This window comes from Doryrhamphus excisus, linkage group LG14 (genome assembly GCF_037039965.1).
Source record: "Doryrhamphus excisus strain RoL-2023G ecotype Guam linkage group LG14, RoL_Dexc_Guam_v1.1, whole genome shotgun sequence".
NCBI classification, from domain to species: Eukaryota; Metazoa; Chordata; class Actinopteri; order Syngnathiformes; family Syngnathidae; genus Doryrhamphus; species Doryrhamphus excisus.
Window position 1 is genome coordinate 6,175,492 of NC_136370.1, and position 27,013 is coordinate 6,202,504.

The window sequence follows — 27,013 nt, forward strand, 5'->3', positions numbered from 1 at the left end:
GTTTCAGTGACTACCTTCTGGGAGGCGATACAGATGTAGCAGGGCACGGACAAAAAGACTGAACAAACTGTCACTGTTTCTTTCCTAGAGCCATCATCTCCCTTAACAATATGTAAGCAAGGCAACCAATCATCCTGGAGAATGTAAATCCTTCTTTATTTATTATTTTTTCCTTCTAATTTCTATATTTTGTATTGTCATACTGTCTTGCACTGAAAATGGAGCTGCTGCAATTTCATTCTACTATACGTAAAATGACAATAAAGGGCATTCTGATTCTGATTGGCTGGCGACCAGTCCATCTCGCCCAAAGTCAGCTAGAATAGGCTCCAGCATGTCCGCGACCCTCGTGAGGATAAGCGGTGCAGAAAATGGATGGATGATTATTATTCAGATCATTTAATCATCATTACATCATAAATCATTTAAACCTGCAATAAATGCCTGTTGTTACAGTGATCAAGACCTCATCCAAAAAATCACTGACACCTTTTGGCCAAAGTAGAATATGACATTCAAGTTGAATGACGGTGTTATTGGTTTATATATTATGGTTGATAATGCTTAATCGTGCCAAAAGGTATTGCTTAAGTATGCATATTTTGTGACTAATAATAAGCCATTGTAAACCACAAAACAGCAATAATTTATTAGTTCCTACATTTCTGAACGGTGAACCACGCGATGTCGTGAGAGAGTCAGTATGCATTAGAAATGTTAAAAAAAAAAAAACAACTTTACAATAAATTCTTCAAAATTCTGGCCCTCGGACAAATGTAATTCCGGACCCCTGCAGTGAAACATAGGCTAAACTAAGTTTAAAAAGTGAAACTTTCTTGTTCTGATTTCAGATTTAATCTTGCTTGGACTTTCATTTTTTCTAGTGTACGCACACCTTGTTAAGACTGAGTTTGTTCGCAATATTCTTAACTTGTTGGAGACTTTTGTGCTGCAACAGTTTGCATCCTGTATACAGCTCTTGCACAGGCGCAGTGACGTGTTTGGCCAATTTTCATTTCTATGCGTTTGACTTTTTGTAGCTTTTTTAACCAAATTCTCAAGAAAATATTACAGGGCTCAACAATAACGATGTGCCGATGGCCCGGGGCAAGTTAAAACAAAATTGGGGCAAGTAAATCCAATCAGTGATATTCCCGTCGGGCAAGAGCACTTTGGCATGCCATACTGCCAAGAGTTTTTTTAAAAGTGGTTCTTGTTGGGTGTTGGTAAAACACAGACTGCGTAATTCCGGTGGTAATTTGCAAACCAATCCTTGCAAATCTTGAAACGGACCAATCAGAATCGTTTATTAGACCATGGTCCGAAGTCCACAGTCCGCGTTTTACCCACACCCGTTCTTGTTCGTAATCAACCAATCAGCGATGGTTTGACTAGGAAAACATCCATCATGGCGTCCCTGCCAACATGGTCTAATTCTTCAACAACTTGTGAAGGAAAACAGCAAAAAGTGATGAACCAGTGCCTCCTAAACAAGTATTTTATTAGCGGCAGCAAATCAAATGATGGCACAGGTGAGTGAATCACATTGCTGTGACAATTTGAAGTGGTCACAATGAAACACCACCCATTAGATCCAATACCAAGTGCTGATTTTGCATAAGCTACAAAATCTAGCGCTTCCATTTGTGGATTTTTCTCACCTTTTGCTTCACAAATTATTGTTTGACCATTGAGCATTTTTTTCTGGATTAAAAACACTTTACTAGTACACATATGTGTCTATTCAATAATGTTTCATTGTGGTGCACAACTTATAAATATCACTGCTTACTATGACTACCATGTGTTAGGTAGTATGGCATAACATGTTAATATACATCTCCACAATTGATAATAATTTAATCTTTATTTGAGATTCTCATGTGATGCCACAAAAATGAGATGATATCATTATGGCAGTCTTTTCATTTTACATGGGGCAAGTTCGGGCAAGTAGTTCTCACCTTAAGGATTCCACATGGGCAAGTCATTTTTGTTTTTAAGAGCCCTGTATTACTTAAACAAGATGACAAAATTTTCTTCTGCTTTGTGCTGCATTTGCACAGATTCAGTGACATTCTGGTCCGGTTTTACAGATTTTGTATATTTTCCGATAAATTTCGGAGAAAAAAAAATAGTACTTTTCCTACAAAGCAAAGACGCCACTTTCTACTTTTCTTCTGTTACATGGTATTAGCCTGCCATCAGTGCAGATTTCCAACTTGCAGAGAATTCACTTAGAGGATTATCCTGCATTTGGACAGCTGTCTTTTCACTACGGGGATTTGTCATGAAGCTACATCCTCTCCATTAAGAAAAAGATACTTTATCCATTCACGTCTAATTTCCACCTATCTTTCTGAGCAGCAAATGAGAGAATATTAATCTTTATTGACTTGCCAGGAGGAAAAAAGAGATGGAGGGCCTATGGGAAGCCATTTTTCCATTATTATGACAGAATATCATAAGCTGTTTTGGCTGTCATTTCATAGGGAGACTTAACCCATGACCTCCACACCTTGTTTTTTTTTTTTTCCTCCATAAGGTAAATCCTTTCAAATCTTTTACCAACACACACACACACACACACACACCAAAAAAGGCCACCAGGTACGCCGTTGTGCTGTCACACAATCTCCTCACTACACAGGAGCTGCAATTATAAGGAGGACTACTTTAAGGGCCCCGGGGTACATGCAGCCTATTCAATAGTCCCCTTTCTAATTACCAGTGCCGCGGGACAGGTGAGGAGTCAGTGGTGGGGGTGCAAAGATAAGATCTTCTCTTTTTTACCTGTAGCCAAAACACACACACACAAGCGCCTATATGGTGGGAGGCCGAGTTACACATCTAAAAGACACCCGAGGTGATTTACCTTTTTAATTATAATCTTCTAGAAATGCTGAGAATTTTCCTTTCGATGTAACAGGTAACAAGAGCAGGGTTACAACGTGACTGACCCAACTGTCTTCAGGCGAGAGGCGGGGTACATCCTGGACTGGTCGCCAGCCAATCACAGGGCACATATAGACAAACAACCATTCACACTCACATTCATACCTATGGACAATTTGGAGTGGCCAATTAACCTAGCATGTTTTTGGAATGTGGGAGGAAACCGGAGTACCCGGAGAAAACCCACGCATGCACGGGGAGAACATGCAAACTCCACACAGAGATGACCGAGGGTGGAATTGAACCCTGGTCTCCTAGCTGTGAGGTCTGCGCGCTAACCACTAGTCCGCCGTGCAACCAAGAAATGTTATTCATTCATTCATTTTCTACCGCTTATCCTCACAGGGGTCGCGGGGGTGCTGGAGCCTATCCCAGCTGTCTTCGGGCGAGAGGCGGGGTACACCCTGGACTGGTGGCCAGCCAATCACAGGGCGCATATAGACAAACAACCATTCACACTCACATTCATACCTATGGACAATTTGGAGTGGCTAATTAACCTAGCATGTTTTTGGAATGTGGGAGGAAACCGGAGTACCCGGAGAAAACCCACGTACGCACGGGGAGAACATGCAGACTCCACACAGAGCGAGCAGGGAGCTGTGTGGCCTCTGCGCTATCCACTCATCCACCGTGCAACCCAACAGTATAGTCAAACAACTATTTCATTAACTTTTTACAGTAGTTTAACTTTGGAAAGTCTGATTGCAAAGGTTCCCTGCCAAGTACAAAAAGAAAAATACCTCCCAAAAGTCGGGACCGGAAACTGTCAAATGATGATTTGTGGTCAGGTGATTTAGTATATTTATCATTTCGCTCTAAAACTGAAAACAGAGTCTCCATAGCACCATGGCATTGAACATTTCAACCATCTTCTACCAAAGAAGAACTTTCTTTCCTTAACATTCTCCGCCATGTGATCTTCTTGCCCTCGGGCACCAAAACAGGCAGGTAAGGCGTAGGTGACGCCGCATTAACCTCAGCGTGGAAGCACTTGAGTGACGTAAATGAGTGCTCACTTTAGTATGGAACATTGCGCCATTCAGGCACAACAAGGGACATGCGTCGCTTATTGACAGCCTGAATGTGACGGGGAGGGGTGGGCAATCACCTGTGATTACTCCTCAGCTGCCAAACCAGCCAGCCTCACAACGCATTGCTCCTTACACGCCCTCCATCCCTCGGCGCTTCTTATCTCTTTCTTATATTGTTCTCTGCTTCAATACCTTTGCCTCTGGCGCACGTCGCTATACCGCCGCTAAGCCACAGATTTACGATTAGGGGCATTATTCTTCTTCGCCTGCCTGTTTTTCCATCACTTATCTACATGTTTTCGATGATACAGTGACAAAAAACTTCTGAAAAAAAAAAACCTCCAGAGAGGAGAGAAGGAAAACGGCTGACCAGTAGGGAGGCTAACTTACCAACGGCGGCAACTTTGATGAGAATGGCGTGGAGGTCAGATGATAACATCTCAGATAGCAGCGACTCCTGGTCTCGACGCCACAGGTATGCTAGAGGCTGCAAACCAAGACGCAAACACCTGAGGCGGACGGGTGAAAGTGAGAAGCCGGAATGCAGTTGTTATGTTTCACATCCAGACTAATGTGATTATTCATTCATTCATTTTCTACCGCTTTTCCTCACAAGGGTTGCGGGGTGTGCTGGAGCCTATTCCAGCTGTGTCTTTGGGCAAGAGGCGGGGTACACCCAGGACTGGTGGCCAGCCAATCACAGGGCACATATAGACAAACAACCATTCACACTCACATTCATACCTATGGACAATTTGGAGTGGCCAATTAACCTAGCATGTTTTTGGAATGTGGGAGGAAACCGGAGTATCCGGAGAAAACCCACGCATGCACAGGGAGAACATGCAAACTCCACACAGACATGGCCGATGGTGGAATTGAACCCTGGTCTCCTAGCGGTGAGGTCTGCGCGCTAACAACTTTACCGCCGTGCCGCCCCGCTAATGTGATTATTAAAACAGAAATATTGTGCACATTATATGGATAAGTGTGTGTGTGACTTACACATTTTCAACACGAGTTCTCTGGTAATCAGACAGAATGGCTCCGACTGACACTGCCTCGACACCCTCTGTTTCCTATGGATAGAATGGAGGGCATATTTTAACCACATCAATTTTATACATATTTTTCAACTCCAAGCTAGAGAAACACGAATGCATGTGGGCTGATATCACCAAAGGTAGGGCAGAAATGTGGATTCAATTTCAGGTATTCACACTCTTATAAAATCTCTTGGTGGCAAAGGTATAAAAAAGCTTTCTCTCTTTGACCGTGGTCTGATTGTTGAGCTGCATAAGCAAGGCTTCCCGTAGTGTGCTGCTGAAATTGGACACAGTAAAAAAAGTCATTTGAAACTTCTTCAAAAATCCTGAGGGTTACGGAGCAAAAAATTAACTGACTGAAAATTTCACTGGCTCTGAGTCAGTGGATCCATTTGGCTGTCCGTCAATACAAGAGGCAAGGATCCTTGGCCCAAAAGAAGGTTGAAATTGGTTCCGAGTCCGATCCAAAAGGAGAAAAGGCTTTTAACCAAAACACATCTTCAAAAGCCTTGTCTCCTTCAATGGTCTTGTGCCAATTTGCCCAAGAGCACCAAACATGGGGCATTAAAAGGTTGAAGATGGAAGGCTTCCAACCTTACTGGCATGATAAAGATTCCACCTTAGATGCTTTCCACACAGCACAGTGGATGTGACACCAACATAATCTGGGCTGGTTTTTTTTTTCTTACAATGGAGCTTCAAGTTGTGCAGGGGCGTCAAACAGCAGCTGGCTATGTGGAGATGTTGCAGGGGGCATCCCTCATGAGTGAAAGCCCTCGTCTGTCGGTGCCCTTTTTCAACAGGACAACGCTGCCTTTCAGATTGTTTGTCTTTCGGACGGATAGCATCACTTCTGTGGAGGGTTGGGCATCGTTTGAATTTAAACGATTCTGGTTCCGAGTACAACTCGTCGTTTCATTTGCAAAATTCATTTTAGAGTCAGGGTAAAACATAAACACCAACACACACACACACACACATACATATGTATAGTTTATATACTGTATATACACATGGTATATCGCTATAGCACATTCATTTATTCATTCATTTTATATCGCTTATCCTCATGAGGGTCACAAGAATGCTGGAGCCTATCCCAGCTGTCTTCGGGCGAGAGGCGGGGTACACCCTGGACTGGTCACCAGCCAATCACAGGGCACATATAGACAAACAACCATTCACACTCACATTCATACCTATGGACAATTTGGAGTCACCAATTAACCTAGCATGTATTTGGAATGTGGGAGGAAACCGGAGTACCCGGAGAAAACCCACGCATGCACGGGGAGAACATGCAAACTCCACACAGAGATGGCAGAGGGTGGAATTGAACTCAAGTCTCCTAGCTGTGTGGCCTGCGCGCTAATCACTCATACGCCGTGCAGCCCTATAGCACATTTACAATGCAGCATTACAGTGTAGTATATCTGAAAAGTGAATAAAGTGCACAAATAGTATTAGTATAGTAGTAGACACATACTAGTATATAGTAGTATAGACACATACTCGACAGGTGTGGACAACCCTAGCAACATTAGCATTAAAGCTAATACGTACCAGATAACACACTTCCAATACACTATTGTGGGTCTTGTGGTTTTCAGGTCATATTCCTGACAGACTCCAGGGATGTTGTCAAATGGGTCAAAATGATGACATGTGGAGCTACACAAACAATAAAACAAACATAAGCAAGGTGTAGTGATGCATGTGCACACACACACACACACACACACACACACACACAGTGCCTCTACCCCCACTAACACACACCTGCAGATTCATTAGAACATTACACGGGTTGTAATTAGAATGCCAAGCTGGGCTAGAAGGGATGGAGCGGTCTCCAGTAAATTACCTTGTAGACATTATCAATTTCCCTGGCTACTGGTCCTTAAGATAACCCTTCCAGTCCTCCTCCTCCTCCTCCTCCTCCAGCCCCCGCTCGCTTCCTGCAATTTTTCTCTGCCTGATAAACATGCTGATTAAAGCGAGCAGCGTGTAAACCTTTGATACTTTCCTAAATGAAATCCATGCCCTGCCTGAGGCCTGATGCCGGGCTGCACACACACACACACACACACACACACACACACACACACACACACACACACAAACTCCAAGTAGGCATGCTTGCTAATCAGATAAAAGATGCAGTGTGTGTGTTTGCATCCTGGTTGGGGTGCAAACACATGGGGTGGTGGGAAAGGTTAAAAAAAAAGGTGGGAGACACACAATGATGAATAAAGGTTTAAAAAAAAAAACATGTTAAGGCATCTGGTGTCAGTATGTTTTAATAAGCCTCCATTGAGAGCAACAGTGGATTAAACATTACAGTCAATTCCACTGACCGGTGACAGTAATGAAGTCAGACTGATAGCATTTCAACCCGGCGTAGGAGCTGAGGGGGCTGCAGGCACTGTCATGTAATTCGAGGTAAGCCTGGGGTGGGCCGGGGCTCTCGTCTAATGCAATGATAACCCTTTGCCTAAATGCAACTGTCACTTCCTAAAGAGGCAAATTAGGGAGTGGGATGAGGAAAGACGAAAAGGGATAAGAGATAGAACGAGTGAGATCATTTGCTCGAGCAGAAAAAGTGTTGGGATTCAGGAGTTTGAGGTTTGGACTTGGCCTCGGTCAATTACACAACTTCTTTCTTTCCTGGCTCTCGTGAGATGACATTACACAGCCCTAAAATTTGCAGGCCGGCTTCTAACGCCAATGACAACAAGCCACATTAGTCGCATATCTTTATACCGGAGACTGTTGAAACTGGACCAGCCGTTTGGGAAACAGCTTAGGAAAATGATTATTTTTGGAGGATGAAAGCAGCCATGAAAGCAGCGATGAGTTGGAGACAAGTAGGAATGACAGGGTAGCGAACCCAGCGTGGAAGTCACTCTCCCTCTATATACTGTATATAGGCCTGCTCTCGTTATTTTGTCTGATGGATGTTCCACAACTTAATCCCTGGAAGTTCATTATGTCATTGAAAAAAAGCTACTGACTGAAGATGACCATGATGAACTTCACAGACACACAGTATAACGTAACGCTGCAGCAATGAATTGCTTATCCAATGACCTCCCATAATGCAACCTAACCCAACAGAGTCAAGAAGGCAGAGCTTGGACACACTCCTCCATCACCTGGCAACACCTTCCTGGCGAAATACAGATGAGTGTTCAAATTGTGGTGCAAGGGTCATCAGTGCAACGTGGCTCATTGCACAAATCAGGACTCGACAATCACGATGTACCGATGGCCCGGGGCAAGTAAATCCAATCAGTGATATTCCCGACACCTTTTGGCCAAAGTAGAATATGACCATCAAGTTGAATGACGGTGTTTGGTTTATATATTATGATTGATAATGCTTAATCGCGGCAAAAGGTATTGCTTAAGTATGCATATTTTGTGACTAATAATAAGCCATTGTAAACCACAAAACAGCAATAATTTATTAGTTCCTACATTTCTGAACAGTGAACCATGCGATGTCGTGAGAGAGTCAGTATGCATTAGAAATGTTAAAAAAAAACAACTTTACAATAAATTCTTCAAAATTCTGGCCCTCGGACAAATGTAATTCCGGACCCCTGCAGTGAAACATAGGATAGATCACTTAAACTAAGTTTAAAAAGTGCAACTTTCTTGTTCTGATTTCAGATTTAATCTTGCTTGGGCTTTACGCACACCTTGTTAACACGGGGTTTTGTTCGCAATATTCTTAACTTGTTGGAGACTTTTGTGCTGCAACAGTTTGCATCCTGTATACAGCTCTTGCACAGGCGCAGTGACGTGTTTGGCCAATTTTCATTTCTATGCGTTTGACTTTTTGTAGCTTTTTCAACCAAATTCTCAAGAAAATATTACAGGGCTCGACAATAACGATGTACCGATGGCCCGGGGCAAGTTAAAACAAAATTGGGGCAAGTAAATCCAATCAGTGATATTCCCGTCGGGCAAGTGCACTTTGGCATGCCATACTGCCAAGAGTTTTTTTTTAAAGCGGTTCTTGTTGGGTGTTGGTAAAACACGGACTGCGTAATTCCGGTGGTAATTTGCAAACCAATCCTTGCAAATCTTGAAACGGACCAATCAGAATAGTTTATTTAGACCGCGGCCCACAGTTTTGACCCACACCCGCTTCGCGATCAACCAATCAGCGATGGTTTGACTAGGAAAACATCTATCATGGCGTCCCTGCCAACATGGTCTAATTCTTGTGAAGGAAAACAGCAAAAAGTGATAAACCAGTGCCTCCTAAACAAGTATTTTATTAGCGGCAGCAAATCAAATGATGGCACAGGTGAGTGAATCACATTGCTGTGACAATTTGAAGTGGTCACAATGAAACACCACCCATTAGATCCAATACCAAGTGCTGATTTTGCACAAGCTACAAAATCTAGCGCTTCCATTTCTCTGTGGATTTTTCTCACCTTTGCTTCACAAATTATTGTTTGAGCATTGAGCATTTTTTTCTGCATATATTGATATATGATATCATTATGGCAGTCTTTTCATTTTACATGGGGCAAGTAGTTCTCACCTTAAGGATTCCCCATGGACAAGTAATTTTTGTTTTTAATGTAGAGCCCTGCAAATAAACAAAAACCCAGAAAAAAATGGAAACCGGTGCAAAAAGACATAATATCACTAGATAGAGCTAAAATGTTGATACTGATAATTAACAAAAATATAAAGGGCTCTAATTTTATAGACCAGGCACAGCATGGCCAGCGCAATTTTCGTGAGCAGCGCAGTCTGACGCAGTGCGGCGCACCCACGCCTCTGTCCCATCCAGATGTGACGGGACAATTATACAAAAATGTACATGCTGGCTCAGACGGTTACATTAACTAGTGGTTGCTGGTTGCATTGCATTGTGACTGGCACTCTGAAAAACCCGCCAGTGAGGTTTTGGTGACTTGTTTGCACTGTCAGCCAATTTACCACTGCGCAGGATGCATGCTGCCTGCGCCAAGAATAGACCAGGTCGGAGCTGGCGATCTTTCAGCGCACCTTTGGCGTGTTGTTTTGTCAAGAAAATTGTCACTGCACCAAGCTGAAAATGTGGACACTTCCCCTGGTGCGCAGTCACGCTCATCTCAGCGCAGTCCAGTCCAATTACAAAATTGGCTGCGCATAGTGGTGCGCCGGACGAAATTACCATTCGGTGGGCTGCGCCATGCTCAGTCACCCTGTGCCTTCTTGTGCTGCGCCACAAAATTAGAGTCCAAAGATTTTTCTTAAAATATGTATAAATTGTTTATTATTATAAATATCAAAGGAAAGCTGGACATACCTAACGTAAAAAGACAAAGACAAGAAGAAAAACAGTAGACTGGAATTGTTTAACTAAAAGATGGAACTATTAATGATGACACCACTATTCAAAAGCCAGAATTTCTATTCTAAAGTTTAATTTCTACAGTATTGTCCCATGAGAAGATACAATGAAATGGTCATGTTATCAAGACCCCCTCGACCTGACTCAATCAACATGACACTGATTCACGTTTCCCAATTTATTAAATGCAAATTCACCTGATGCCGGACCCCAGGCCCTGCATTAACTCGAGCCTTGAGGGGGGGCTAATTCTGGGGCGGTGTCGTGCAACGGCATAACCCTGCAGCAGGCCCCGTCAGGAGGCGTACTAAACAAAGGGCCCAGGCCTGCCTAACCGCTGTCCTCTCCATCAGGCACAAAAAGCTATTAATGAGGATCTATGGCCCAGAGCGATGGACGCCCTCTGTCCCCCCAGCCATGTCCATCGGGGTACTTAGCCCCATGCAGTCATTAACTCCTGTTACTAATTGTCAAATTCATTAAACTCCTCCTTCACTCCCCCCCACACACACATGTGGGTTGTCTCTTGTGGAAATGGATGGAAAGGACTGAGTTATTAAGATGTCACCTACGGGAAAGATAAAGGCCAGTAGGCATATTCGGCAAAAAAAAAAACTATGCGACCATTAAACTCAGTAGCAAGGTTGTGTGCATGATATACTTTGCGATTATACATACATTCATCTTTGTAAGGATATAAAAGAGTTGTTCAAATGTATGCACAGTCACACCATCAAGTACGACATGGTTTTGACCTAGAGGGAGGAGAGTACACGCGGCTTGAGGATGCGGCTTTTGTAAAGGTTCCCAATACAGTAGAAACTCCACAGTGATCATTAAAATATCAGGTAACCATATTTTTTATTATTGTATTATATTCATGTAAAGTATCCCTATTAAGAATAGTATAATTTGTAATATGTTGGTTTAGGGCACTTGATTTGTTAAAAGGCCATCAGTATATTCGCTTTAAATGCATACACTCAAATGACAGAAACTAGAAATATGTCCTGTATCACATTTTGGAAGTAACCCGCCTAATACAGACTAAAAGTACAGTCTGTACAATACTGAAAAGTCATTAAAAGCAACCAACGCAATTAGAAAAGCCATGAAATATTCAAATTTCTATATTCGTGTTGAATACATCAGAAGTCTCATTAGCTCGCTCCCAATGGCTGTCACCATGACGTCTTAATTATACAGCCTAACAATACAAAGCTCCATTTAGCCGAAATGCTGGGTTTCCAAAATGCGCCCGAGTTGGCGGATCTTGACTATTATGTACCGCCTTGACAGATATTTCCATTAAAAAAAAAAATCTTCTTTTTTTTATGGAGTCCAAAGTTGTTGACATGCACTTTCCATTATGTTATTGGATCTCACATGCGGCAGGCTTCAGTGTGATGGCGACAAGGAAGAGGAGGTAGATGAGGAGGAGGAGAGGAAGGCGACAAGGTGGAGAAATTAATTAAAGTGGTTTTGAATGACAGCTTGCTCAAGGGCATCGGGGCGCCATCACACGCTCCCCATCACTGTATTGTCATCGTCATATCGACGCCCCCTTCTAACCCCGATTCTCCCCCCCCCCCGTCTATCAAACACCCCTCTTCGTCTCCTCCTTGTCCTGGGCTCTTCCAGGACCCATCAAGTAAGTGACTGGACGCAAGGTGGTTTTAATGTTTTCTCCATTAGATCAGCTCCCTGCGCCTATAGTCATGTAATGTAATGACATGGTGAGAACATGGAGAAGTGGGCTGGACCAGCTCAAATGCATGTAGTATGGGGGGGACAGGGCCAGCTCGGGTCAAGTGATTGTGTTTAATGCAATGCGGACACAACGTCCCGGGGCGTGTTGGGCTGTCCCAACAACTCAGACATGCCAAAGTGACAGGAAGCTTAGTGTAGGCTTAGACAGAGAAGGCGCCGCATATTTGTTTCACATCTTTGCTCTCGTTCTTTGACGGCGGACATCCCCCAAGGTGACTCCTAAAGTTGAAGGAGTGATAGGAGACATAATACAATGTTTTGATTTAATGGAATGTTTTTAGCTGGATAAAGCGAGGTTCATTCCCACTGTACTACTAGAACATTAATTCCCAACTGGTCTCAACCTGGGACCCATTTGTTACACTTCACTTGTAACTATGCATACTCTATATGTTTTTATACTGGACCGTCTTGCCTTCAAGAATATCAACATGACACCAAATAGAGTGACGATAGAAATCGAATCCACATGAAATGCTGAGTCAGTCTACTGCCGACTTTTGGGTCCCCAGCCACCAGTTGAGAATCACTGCTCTAGAATGGTTATCAGAAAATTCTTAGCTGGAGTGCCTATGAGGGGTAAAAATCTGAATTTGAACAAAGGTTTTTGTAAAAAAATAAATAAATACATAAAACAAATAAAAGTCGCAAAAATGTCAGAGTTTGAAACTTCTGAGTGACTTTTTTGAGAATTACTTTTTTTTTTGTCACACATAATCAAAGTTAACGTAGACTTTTTGCTTGGTCATTATGATGTTTTATCAATAACTGTGACTTCAGAATGTTATGATGCCACTGAAATTGCCGAAGTCGACTTTGGTGTAAGTCGGATCTTATACCTAAAGCAGAGGTCTCAAACTGAATTTACCTGGTCTCTGCTGGAGGTACAGGTCTTGATAAGGCTAGGCCGTATCAAGTGTGGGGAGTGACGCCTGCTCCCAGCATGGTTTGCAGCAACTTACATTAACATAGTTCATTATTCCATATAGTAGTAGTTAGAATACAATTAAGTTTGTATTAATTATAGGCGCATGTATTGAACAATTAAATGTCGTAATACAGAACGCCATAAACCGAGGACCACTTGTATCATTTTTTAATTGCTATCTAAACAAAAACAGAACAAATCAGAGCGCCCAAATGTATTTAGCGGTTCCACTTTTACCACCTCTCTCTTTACCGATGTTTACTTAATGGTAACAAGGGCTTTTAACCTAAAAAAAGACAAGTCCTGTGGCATTATGCCCTATTGTGGTTCAACATACAGGAAGCTCTGTTGACCTCTGGAAAACTGCAACAATCTCATCTTTTACTCATTAACCAAGCATGAGGATTATAAATCAATGTGTCAATTCTTGATGAGTCAGTTTTCCATTACGGGGAAAACAAATTATGGGGATTTACAAATTAGACTAGGCTGCACGGCGGTCTAGTGGTTAGCATGCAGACCTCACAGCTAGGAGACGAGGGAGTTTGCATGTTCTCCTCGTGCATGAGTGGGTTTTCTCCGGGTACTCCGGTTTTCTCCCACATTCCAAAAACATGCTAGGGTAATTGGCGACTCCAAATTGTCCATAGGTATGAATGTGAGTGTGAATGGTTGTTTGTCTATATGTGCTCTGTGATTGGCTGGCGATAGACAGCTGGGATAGGCTCCAGCACCACCGTGAGGAAAAGCGGTAGAAAATGAATGAATGAATGAATTAACAAATTAGTCATATTGCAGTTATGTTGCATAGTCACTCTGTCAAGGTTATGGAAAATTAGCAATCAACCATCATTGATCATGGGTAATTCATTGAATTGTCCGCCCCCCCACTACTGGTAACCTAAAGGTTATGCCTTCCGATTACGTCTATCTTTACTCTAGGAAGTCTCCACACTTGTCTGCAAATATGCCAGCATGTTCCCATCAGAAAATGTGATTATAAACAGTGGTCAAAACTGAAAGTTATGCACAATGCAGCAGTGTATGGCTTGACAGGTGGGCTTAGCGTCTGTCTTTGAAAAGCTCAAAAAATCTTTCAGAGTCGCACTCTCTGCTAAATTTGTGAGGCTTTCCTTCCTTAGCAGCTGTTGACAAGACGGTTCTCAGCGGTTGCGACACACTACGCATCTGTCCTCGGCTATTTGAGTATGGTGGAATAAGAATGACAAACTGCTGACACTGTCTCATCAGTACCATGGCCGAGAATGCTTTTTAAGACAGTAACAATTCAACAAGAAATGATTGCATGTTAAGATGTTATCTAGAGAAATACAATACAGAGACTGGTGATTCCTTTATAATAACAGAGCAATATATAAAGACAGTGCCTCTGTGTAAATATTAGTTGCAGAACAGCAGTAAAATGTAGCAAATTGTTTAAAAAAATAAAAGTTCAGATTAAGTTTCCTCTTGGATATATATGGATACATAAACATGGTCTGAGCCAGAAGAGAGGCCAAAGCAAGCACAAAGACCTGGTTTCAGCAGTCCAAGGATGAGGAAGCATTCCATATCACTATTCATGGAAAACTAAACATGAGGAGTTAGGGGAGACGGAAAGTAGTTTATCAATAGGCTCTTTTTATTCAGCCAGATCCAAAATTGGTGCATCAGAGACAGAAACAAGAGCATTTTTTGCCGTTTATACAGAACCCAGCTAAATTATTTCTACACGGTGAACACGTGTTCATGCTGCTTGACGTAAACTAAGGAGTTAACAATACCATCAACAGCCATGAGAAGGCTGATTTGGTGATACGAAATGAGACTGGGAGTTCATACAAAATAGTGGTGAGACCAGCCATCTTGTTTAGTCTAGAGCAGGGGTCTCAAACTCAATTTACCTGGGGGCCACTGGAGCTAGGGTCTGGGCAAGGCTGGGCCGCATCAGGTTTCCAAAAAAAAAAAAAAAAACGCATTTATTAAAAACAGAAAAATATACAATATATCAAATATCTTAATTTTCTGCACAAAATAAGATGAAAAATAAATAAACAAATCAAGAATAAAGAAAATCAATCAATCAGTAATAAATAAATATTAATAATATAATATATAATATATAATAATAATAAAACGGCAAATAATAAAAACTTAAGAAACCACATATAGTTGGAAGGTAGACAAATTATTTTTTTCAGATTAAAATGAACAAAGCATTATTAGAGCCCTGTAGACATGACAAAACACGACTATAGTCACATTTATACTCTTTTTATTTACAACATATTGCGCAACTGCAGGGTCTTGAGACACATGCTAACTCGCAAACTAGAGAGCTAGCGACCTAAACGGTAGCCTTCAAGTTATTTCCTTTAAACTTAAATAGCCAAAAACTTACCACTTCCACACGGATAGGGAGGATAACTATTAACAATTATTTAACCTTTAACATGAACATTAATCAAACGTAATAATTTTTTCTGGGTACATGATACCATACAGCATCCATATCAAACTTGCGCGGGCCGCACTAACATTAAACTTTCATATCAAGGCCGGGGCCTCAAACTAGTGTCCTGCGGGCCACATTTGGCCCGCGGGCTGCGTGTTTGAGACCCCTGGTCTAGAGGCAGAGCCACTGAGGAAAAGACAGGAACCAGAACAAGAGGTAGCAGAGATGAGGATGCTGAGGTTCTCATTGGGAGTGACCAGGATGGATAGGATCAGAAAGGAGTACATCAGAGGGACATTACATGTTAGAGGCCTTGGAGATAAAGTCCTTTAGGCCAGACTGAGATGGTTGGGACATGTCCAGAGGGGAGAGAGTGAATATATTGGTAGAAGGATGCTGCGTTTAGAGCTGCCAGGTAGGAGGCGTAAAGGAAGACGAAAGAGGAGGTTTACGGATGTAGTGAAGGAGGTAAAAAAGTAAAAAAGTTGTATGGAGACACCCCTACTCCTAGGTACTGTATGTTCTTTCATCCTGTAAGTTTTCTAAAAATCCATAATATGGGTCACTGTTTATCATTGAGGGTAATGGTGGGTCCCACAGCCAAACCAGTTGAAAACCACTGCTTTATGCTAATGTCAAGCTAAATAACTGCTAATATGTGACATACCTGACTATAAAGACTGTTGAAATTATGTTTTATATGTTTTTTTTCCTCTTCATTATACAATTTTTGATTGATGTGACTACCAGTCCTGAAAATAAGATTTTTGCTTCCGACAATGCTTGCAACAAAACAGGGTGTCTGTAAAGTATTCCCAAAGACAGAAAACTGTCCATCCCTTCCATGACGGTGCTATTTACACAGAATACTGTAGCAGCAAGAGAAATGGCACAAAAATGCCAGCATTTTCCGGCCTATTTACCATGACTACATGTTTCAATATGTCAGTTTTTTTGTGCATTGAAGCAACTTTTTTGGACAGGATATGATGTAACAGCCCAAACATTCAAGGTTTTGCTTCTCACCACTAAAAAGATAATGTTTTTTTGTCGGCTTTAGTGCAAAAAAAAAAAAAAAAAAAACAATCCCAGCTGTGACACATCTGCAGCAAGAGTGTTTGAGACAGGACGTTTCAGTACAGGAATCAAATCTGGAGTCTCGTTCCGCAGAGATGTAATCCACGTCAGTTGCTTTTCATGGTCCGTATCAACGCACGCGGTCCGTATATACGCACGCTGACCTATAAACACACACACACTCTCAAATGTAAATGTTTTTTCTGGTGACGTCAGGTTCCAGGCTCTTGGCATCTTAGCTGTCCTGCAGTCTAGAATATAGTCTCTCTTCATGGACGACCCCCGTTGCCCTTCCCCGGAGAGTGACTGGAGGAAAACATGGCTGCAATGCTGGTTTAAGCCACTCTCCAGACTCCGGGCGGTGTTTTTCTACAGTGGCTTATGAGTTAAGCTTTGGAAGGTAATGGGGCTTGCTACAAATATTTCATGTGGGGAATGGCTCCCAAAATAAAACAAAGGAGGACTCTTCATTGTGTATCCTGGATGTGTATTGAGTCAATTTTAGTGGATAGTAAATCTACTCTATACTGCTATACAAGCTGTACAGTGACTACACTAAAGCATACGTATCTTCATTTTATTTATATAGTATTGTCCCTTGAGGCTTTGGATTTCATGGCTTCATTCAATCTTCAATCATGTGTTTTCAAAAATATATTAATAAATAAATCATGCTGTTTCGTGGTTGAGGATGGCCTATTATTGCACATATTTATCACAGATGCAACTTCCTGTCCTCCCACCACTCGGCTCTCTTAAAGGGTCCCTGACATGATTCATCAACATTTCTTAAATATTTTTCTTCAATCATTCATTTTCTACCGCTTATCCTCATGAGGGTCGTGGGGGTGCTGGAGCCTATCCTAGGGCAAGAGGCGGGGTACCAATTACAGGGCACATATAGACAAACAACCATTCACACTCACATTCATACCTATGGACAATTTGGAGTCGCCAATTAACCTAGCATGTTTTTGGAATGTGGGAGGAAACCCATGCATGCACGGGGAGAACATGCAAACTCCACAAAGAACTGGTCGAGGGTGGGATCGAACCCAGGTCTCCTAGCATATCTTTATACCATTTGTAATTATGTTCTACACTGTTTGATTTTTGAAAGGGATGACATTATCTGGGTAAAGACAAAGCAGAGTAAACAAACGAGGCGAAAGTATATTCACAGTGGTTATAGTGAAGATTTGAGGAGGAAGAAACATTTGGAGATAAAATAGAGAACTTGCAGTAACATGGACTTAAGCCTTAAGACAAGGAGATGAAGATTGGCCGCCTTCAAAGCACAGAATGGTAAGTGCAAATTACTCTGGACTTCAATTATTGTTTTAATTTGGCTTCGTAATGAGCATAAAATACTCAAATGATACAACATGTATGTTTTGCCTTGTTGCTATTGTGGAATAGAAATGGTTTAGAAGATATTACTATGTAAACAAGACATGACTTACTCTCTTGTGCCAACTTTGATGTAGTAGTCATCCTTCAGTTACTCTTTTTTTTTCCTGCGTAATGGCAAAATAGCATCCTTTTTCAAAGTGTGTTTATCCTGTACTTTCTAGCCAAATACTTCTTGTAATGGTTTTCCTTTGAAGCAGTCGTCAGTAAAATGATCACTGCAAATAAACAGACCTCAAGGTGGGCATCCATCTGTCTATGGTACCCTGCACTTATTTCGGCCATTGTCTTAAGCCTTCTATTTTGGAAAAGAAAACAAACTTAGAGTATTACCCAGATTTTGTTAACATCCAGCAGCAACACAATATTTTGGTACGACTATTCTGATGAAAAATATACTGAACTAAGTCAACAATCTTACTCTTACAATGTCTTACTCTACATATATGTGTTTATTTATATATATATATATATATATATATATATATAATATAAGCTTTTTAGAACAAACCTTTAGCTACTATGCTCAAATCCTCAGCTAATAGCAAAATAACCAAATATGAAGCAGTGCTTGGTTTAAGAGGACATTTAAAAATGTCAGTAACTCAAAAATACTAATAACAGTATAAATTATATATATTTGCAACGTGATAAGGTCACTCTTCCTTTCATGAGGAACGCAACAGGAGCACAGCAGACATCGCATACATTCATCTTACCAAAGTTTCTGACAAGTTTTAAGGTGGTGAAAATGATTTTTTTTTTATGCTCTGGATTCGGAATACGCCATATTACTGAGTTACTGCCTATTGCTTGCCGACTTCTTCTACCCCAGACACGCTAGGCTGTTTGCTTCAACTGAGCCTCCGGGCTTCTGCCCCGCCCCTCCTCCCTCCTGCACACAAGCACGAGGGACATACAGCGCAAATCTAGTCTGTATCGATATCAACAATTTGGTTGGTTTCGATATCGTGGTTAACCTTCCACTTGTGTTAGCTTTCTGGTATCATCTCTTATGTTACCAGGTCGGTTTTGACCCATGTATTAAATCAGCTATAAAATACACTAAAAACAATAAGTTACCATCAAATTTGCTTCTCATGTCTTGGTTACCTTCTTAGGCTTCCTCATACATGAAAATGTTGCTTTTAATACTTTTGGTGTGGGCATGCAGGCCTTTTTTGTCACTATATCCCTCCATTTCTATTTACAAAAATGGTCAAATGAACCTCAAAAGAATCATTTTAATAAATTGAAGGTTCTTTTGTTACCTGGCTATACTGAGGGATATAGAACATATCTCTTAAATCAATTAGTTTTATTTATTTTCTCATTTTAGTATTACTCACTAAAAAACATCTATGGTGTTCGGGTGAATTTTGACCCATATATATGAATGACAAGAAAGGGTAGAAAAAAAGTGATTGTTTTCAGCAACAGAACTTTAGTATAAACTGAAATGAAAAAGCAGAACAGGTCCAGATCTTGGTTCAATGTACTTCTTGCTATTCTTTCCATGATCCAAATTGTAAATGTGAAATCAGCCAGTCAAATGAGGGAATTCACCTCACATGTCTGGACATTTTTATACTGGATATACTGGTATACTGGAAAAGCGGTTAAAATGAGAATCCCCTGAAGTATACATGATGAGAAGAGGAGCTGGTTGTCATTGTGTTGGCTAATTGTACTCTTATGATTTCAGTTTTGGCTCAAAATATTGCTTTATAGTCATATTATTATAACCGTGTCGAAACCGACCCTAACAATACAGTGGTCATAATTTCAACCAGACCATTTTAAAATGTAATAAAAAAAAATTTTTGGGTTTTATTTTGTTGAAATAGAGTTTCCTGACAAAGTAAAAAAGCCTTAATGCAATAAACAAATGTTATGTGATTCTTTTTATGCATTAAAATGTAAAACGGGTCGGTGCCAACCCTAACACAAGTGGAGGGTTAAAGTAAATATCGATATTTTCAAAATATTGATATATCACCCAGTCCTACTAGTGCCATAAACTATGAATGTATTTTTTGCTAATCTACTGTTTGCTTTCAAAAATCGAACAATGTCCAACATCATTCCAGACAATATACTACTGTATAACTTATTTAAGTTGATGAATCATGTCCCTTTAAACGTCTTATATTCTCATATTAATGTCTACTATATTGGGTAAGACAAGTGTAAATGTGACTATAGGGTGTTATTTCATGTCTAGAGGGCTGAAATAATGTTAAAATCTAAATATAGAAGGTTGTAACCAGGTTGTTTTCCTATGCTCCAACTGCAAAAATATTGCATTATTATCAGGAATCACTTATCACAGTCAGGTCTGGAACCAATTAGCTGCGATAAATGAGGAATTACTGTAAATGGTTGCTGAAATAAATGTTGGGAGATAACAAATTAACCTAAATTTGGGATGCAAATGAAGTCAAAAGTAAGTGTGAATTCCTGCCGCAGTGCCAGTGTGTCATGCCTATGGTGCAGCAAGATAAGGTTATGAGCTTCCATCATCACTAAACAAAATTGAGAAAAGTACATTAAGCAGAAAAATACAAACAAATTACTTGAGGCCAGGCTCTATTTATCTGCTGTTTGCGGGGACCCATTGGAGGGAAAGGGGCCTTGCATCTAATAGCTCCTGTCTCGCTACTTCAACAATACACTATTATATCTGTGCTATTGCGGTTCTACTGTGTCGCGATGTAAATAAAAAATAAATAACGATGGCTGTCGCAGCGAAGAGAACCCAAAACTTCCCCGAAACAAGTGTTGCGATTGTCCGCAAGTTTTGTCTCCTTGTAAGCTCTTTCCGATAACAGCATTTGGCGCTACCCTTCAACCGCAAACACGCTTGCATTAGCTTGTGGTATTGATCGGATTTCCTAAACCCTCGCCGGTGACCCCTGAGGTCATGATTTATGTATTAAGCCGCTTTTAAGAAAAATCAATTCTCCTGTTGAGCCGCCCCCCCGATGAATGTCTAATGCGGCACCGCGCCGGTAATCAGAGAGGTGCTGTATGTTTGATTTTGACACCCCACCCTCTTGCAGTTCACACCACTCCAACACCTCGGCTCCCTAATCAATACAACAGAGCTCCCGATTGGCCTGGAGACTCCGACGCCTGCCAGCCGGCCTCCTTGCTGCACACCTTACCTACAATCCTCACCGCAGGATAGAGCTCCATCCAGAAGCAAAAAAACAAAGGGATGCTTGGACTGACGTTTTTGTCTCATTGGCATCAATGAAGGGCCAGTCGCAGTGAACAATATACACAATATAAAAGACACAATATAACAGAAATAAAGAGCTCACTCTTCATTTCAGTCTGTGGAACCTTTTTGGAAGATTTCTTACTGATTCCTGTTGCTCTATTAAAGGTCAAAATAAACTTCCAGTCGGCTAAAAAGTACTACATGAACAAGTACAGTTTCTGCAAAAGATGAAAACGGAGTGTTGTAATATGATCAGCCTTACTAGTGTTTCATAAAAAGTATTTCCGGAGGGAAGCAAATTCGAGTTGAAAGTAACATTTCCATCCGCGGCGACGCCGAGACTCAGCATGACAGAGATGTCACGCCGCTGCTAATTAAAGCTGACTGAAGGGAATGTAGATATCATCTATTGTTCCTCATCACTCTAATGAGCTTAAATGTCTCAAAAGGTTACGCGACAGTACAGTAGCCGACTACTAGAAACCATCTGTGCCACTTTTAACTGGAATGATCTCAAACTTCTTGTAGCTTGACCTGGAGTACTATGCTCAAGTGCCGAAGCAACTATTTGATTTGTCATTGTAACAATGCTATCATATACACGTTATAGAACTACATAATCAACATAATCTGCTAATGCTATCTGTCCGACTTACAGTGGTGTGAAAAGTATTTGCCCCCCCCCAGTATTTGACCTGCCTGACAAACTGAAGTCATCATGGCATGATCGAAAGAAATTCAGGAACAAATAAGAAAAATTAACTGCTATCTATCAGTCTGGAAATGATTATGAAGCTATTTTTATAGCTTTGGGACTCCAGCGAACCACAGTGAGAGCCATTATACACAAATGGTGAAAATATGGAACCGTGGTGAGTGAAGCCAGCCAAAATTAAGTCATTACGAATTAAAATTAAAATTACCAGCGACGACTCCTCCAAGAGGTCACAAAAGACCCCACAACAACATCCAAAAAACTGCGGGCTTCACTTGCTTCAGACAGCTGGGTTAGGTTCCAGCATGCCCGCGACCTTCGTGAGGATAAGCGGTACAGAAAATGGATGAATGGATGGCTTGTCATCTTGATAAATATTCGATAGCGGAACGAGTCAAAAGTTGAAATTTTTAGGTGCGTGTGTCCCCTCATCGGCGCAACTTGGCTCACGCCATTACATTCCAGTGGATTCCAATAGGCGGATTGTTTGCGACATTTGGATCCACTTGGTGGACACTGCACACAGATTGCTTGATGCAAGGGGTTTGAAGAAGGTTTTAAAAATGTGTACAGTTTCTTGCCGCCAAACTCAATTGTTGCTGCCGTTGCGGGCCACCACGGGCCAGTTGGGAGGCAGTTTGAGCCACTGCACACCACTAGGCACCTTATTGGTGATAAATGGAACCATGAATTGTGCCGCCTAACTAAAAATCTGTAAGGAGAAGACCTCAAGCTGAAACCAACTTGGGTTATGCAGCAGGACAATGATCCAAAACACACCAGCAAGTCCACCTCTGAATGGCTGAAGAAAAACCAAATGAAGACTTTGGAGTGGCCAAGTCAAAGTCCTGACCTGAATCCTATTGAGATGCTGTGGCATCACCTTAAAAAGGTGCTTCATGCTGGAAAAGCCTCCAATGTGGCTGAATGACAACAACTCTGCAGAGAATCCTCCATAGCACTGAGACAAACGCTTGATTGCAGTTGTTGCTGCTAAAGGTGGCCCAACCCATTATTAAGTTTTGGGGGGAATCACTTTTTCACACAGGGCCATGTAGGTTTGGATTTTTTTTCTCCCTTAATAAAAAATATATAATTAAAAACTACATTTTGTCATTGACAAACATTTAAATTTGTTTGATGATCTGAAACATTTAAGTGTGACAAACACCTTTTTTACGCCACTACATATACTGTGTTACTATGTCATCATAACCAGCAAAGCTAGTGATAGCCTGATACTTTTACACAGTACTGCTTCTTACAATGGACTACTAAAAGGCTGTACTAGCTCAGTAAAGAAAAAGAGCACAGGGCTAGCAAGGGAAGCCAAGATGAACCTGTCATCACATAACAGAGCTCTGCTTCTACCTGACCTTGAACACACATGCACACACACACACATATACACACACATACACACACACTTGCACAAGCAGGGGTCATGGGGCACAAAGAGCCCCTGTGTCAGGTCACAGAGCACAGCGAGAAGGATAAAGGATTTGAGGGATGTGATATGACTAATATGAGGGTTTCTGTAGGCCTTCGGGGTGGGGGGGGGGGGTGTGCGGGGGGTTGCGGGGCGGGGGATTGGACGGAGCGTAACAGCCAGAACAGCCAGAGGTGACTGACACTGCTGATCTGTATCACACATCACAGCGGATCACACACGTGAAGTATAGAAACACACACATGGTGCAGGAGAAGAACTGATGCCATGATTTCAGGTTTCCGGGGTGCGGATGAGCATATAAGGATTATGAACCGTGTAACTGAGGGCAAAATTAGGTGCAGTATCCGGGTGCAACCAGAAGAGGTGCTGTTGATTCAGTCTGAACTAGTTGGCTGTCAAATGAAACAGGTGTTCAGAACATTCAGACGGAGAGATTCTTCATATATACCTCATATGCAAGCAACCACACTCATGAAATGTTTCTTCATACAGCCATTCACTATTTTAAACATATTTTTAACATTTTAAACATACAATCTTGACATTTTAGGAAGATAAAATTGCAATTTTACTATCATTCAACTCACAACTGCCTACTTATGTAATCATTTTTTAAGCAAAATCGATTCTTTATGAATTTAATAACAAAAGACGCCTGCCATTGTTTTATCATTGTGATGTTTATGTGGAAATGTGAACATTCACTAGTTATTATTTACCATATTTAGATAATATCTTATAAAATTAACATATTTCCCTAAAAAGCAATACATTTATTTCTTTAAATATTATGACTAAATCCTCATAATATTTCACAGAACAGGCGTGTAATTTTCAAAATAGTATATATATTTTCCTTATTTAAAAAAAAATAAATGTTTCTATTTGGTACCGCCATCAACAAAAAAAAAAATTATTATAAAGTGGAGACGAGATACACGTGCCATCTAATATAATGAAAAGGCTTTAAGGCAGAAACAAGATGAGCACCTCTCAGATTAGGCCAGGGGTTTGCCGGCTGTCCCGTGCACGCCTATCAGGTTCCACAGTTCAAAGCCACGCTGCCATGCTAGGCCAGCGGTGAGAGCAAAGAGGCCGAGGATAGGGCAGCATTGTCCTGCTGTCATTAGCGCTGCTGCCCGCAGATGGATGGCTCATTTTTTTTCTTCCCTATTATTATTGGGATTTTTTTTCTCTTCCCCTCCTCTCTGTCAACAAAAGGTTCAGAAGAATATGATCTCTTCCTTTGATTCTTTTGAATAGCTCCCAGGAATCAAGTGGTGGGGGTGGGGCTACCAGGGATAGCCTATAGATGGCACTGTTGGCTCATGAAGGCAAAAGCAGAAATAGGAGAGAAGATCATCTACGCTGGAACTCATCAAAACTCCCAGGAAAGAAATCTTTCATGTATGCTGTGGTGTCATTTGCCAAATATAATCTTGTAACTTTTAATTAATTCTGAAACTACAGGAAAGAATCTTTCAAAAATATAACTCTTTATGAGTTTTTTTTTTCCAAGATAAACTTTCTTTTCCAGTCAACAGCTTGTTATCAAAAGGTGTTTTTTTTTTATACTCCGGCTCTTTCAATCATCTCCTGAGATGTGTTAAACATAACAGAAAACATCTTAGGCTGTGGTCTGATAAGATGAACTTTCCATCTCTCACCATGTGCACAACAAAATGACACAACTCGGTTAAAAACCTCCCAAAACTTGACACTCGAGATAAGAAACGTGCTCTTACGGGCTGACGTCACTCGACGAACAAGAAGGAGAGGGAGGAAGCCTGTTGTTTATGGTTGCAGGTCTGCTGATGACGGGCGGGAGGGCTAAACGAGGGGACCGCTGGAGGTCTGTAAGTCCACAAGGGCCCCCCACACCTCGCGGGAGTGCGACTGCTGTGATCTATGGCCTGTGTGACTGGGAAGGTCAGGGTAGAGAAGCCTTGGCAAAAGGGGAAATTAGCAGCCCCTTGCAATTAAGAGGCCTGGTTACGATTGGGGCGGTGGGGGTTATTTTTACATGGCATACCAGAAACATGTGGACACACTGTCAGAAAGCAGGTTACAGTAGGGGTTTATTTGCGTACCTCAAGATGCAATCTACGCTAATCTACCCCTTAGGGATAATTGTTAGACTTTCCCAGGGCCAAAAAGTTACAGGTGTTCATATGTTCCCGATAAGCCGAAAACTCAATGGTGCACAGTTTCCCACAGGCCTGTAATCTATTTGTGGTGATGGTTGGTTGTAGGGTGGTTGCTCTCGATCAGGGGTTCTCCACTGGTCTCATACTGGGACCCACATTTTATAGCGATAAAAGAATGATAATTTAGTTTTTTTTAGTTAAAACAGCCTTCATGTCATTTTGTTACAACACAAACAAAAACAATTATACACATAATTATATGTGCTAAATATGTTTTGCAGCCATCTCAACTACCAAAAACATCAATACTAGTAAATTAATATTTGTATAAACCAAGGAAAAATATATACCATATATAAATATATATCATGGAAAGAAAACCATTCGACCACCCTTGTTTATTGGTGATATGAACTCATAAAATAATTAAATATATGTGTACATTTTATAAATTGTTTATATTTTAGATTACTTTCTAAGGTATATTAATGTATTTTTTTTTAGAAATACAAATATTTGAACATTTTGAGTATTTTGACTTTTAACACATTTAGAGTCAAAAAATGGTGAGACGAATATAAGATGGTAATTTTTTCTGTCATCGTCTTATATTTGAGTTGTAGACATGTATACATGTAAAAGAGCAGGTAGCGCAAATTGATAAGTCAGAGCTTTTCTTATTGTCACTCACGTGCACAGGTGAACGACATAGTTTTGTTCATTAATTAATTTTAATTGGAAAATGTAAACGTTTTTTTAGATAAAATGTTAATTTTGAATCTTGAAATAGATTGATGTCATCTTATGTTTGGATCAATACGGTATATTTCTGACCCTGAAGGTAGCATCTTTACAAAGGTGAGGATAATGGACTCCAAGTAATGCTGTATGTTTCTATGGTGAAAAAGGCACATTTAGGGCCACCTGTCCATTGCTCCCCAAAACTGGGTTACAGTAGCAGTGGTCTAATTCTGTCCCTCAAAGTACAATGACAACCACCCCTATAGAGTACATCTTTTTCTCTGAAAAGGAACTGCAAGCTGTAAAAATCAGGTGCCAAGGGTACAAAAGCACCAATTTACAATGGAATATCTAAAGCAGAGTGCCCCTGTGGTTAAGTAAGTTGGAATTGGGACAGAATTAGAATCAGTAAAAACAAGTCTAAAGTCATACTTCGGCATCACCATACTTCTTGTCAAAGTCATTGTTTACAGTTTTGTTGTTTTTTTAAAAGGGTTAACTTCTATTTACACTTGTATGACAATTAAAAATGTTTCACGGATCATCATCACAATAAATCTCTGGCATTAAAGTTAAAACTATTTATTGCTTTTATGTTGTAATCTTAAAAGTAGTTAACTTATTTGTAGGCTAGTGGAAAGGATTCAACCATCATCCATCCATCCATCCATCAAAAGCTTACTGTGCAAACCCA

General features: G+C 40.9%; 1 protein-coding gene across 1 annotated transcript in view; it reads right to left on the minus strand.

The window, feature by feature from the left end:
- dph6 (diphthamine biosynthesis 6) overlaps positions 1-27,013 on the minus strand; it is a 98,912-nt gene that overhangs the window by 68,314 nt on the left and 3,585 nt on the right. Inside the window, exons 4-5 of the mRNA XM_058091411.2 lie at positions 4,995-5,068; positions 4,380-4,498 (exon numbers count right to left, since the gene is read on the minus strand). Coding sequence (XP_057947394.2) covers positions 4,380-4,498; positions 4,995-5,068 — 193 coding nt within the window. The remainder of the gene's footprint in view (positions 1-4,379; positions 4,499-4,994; positions 5,069-27,013) is intronic.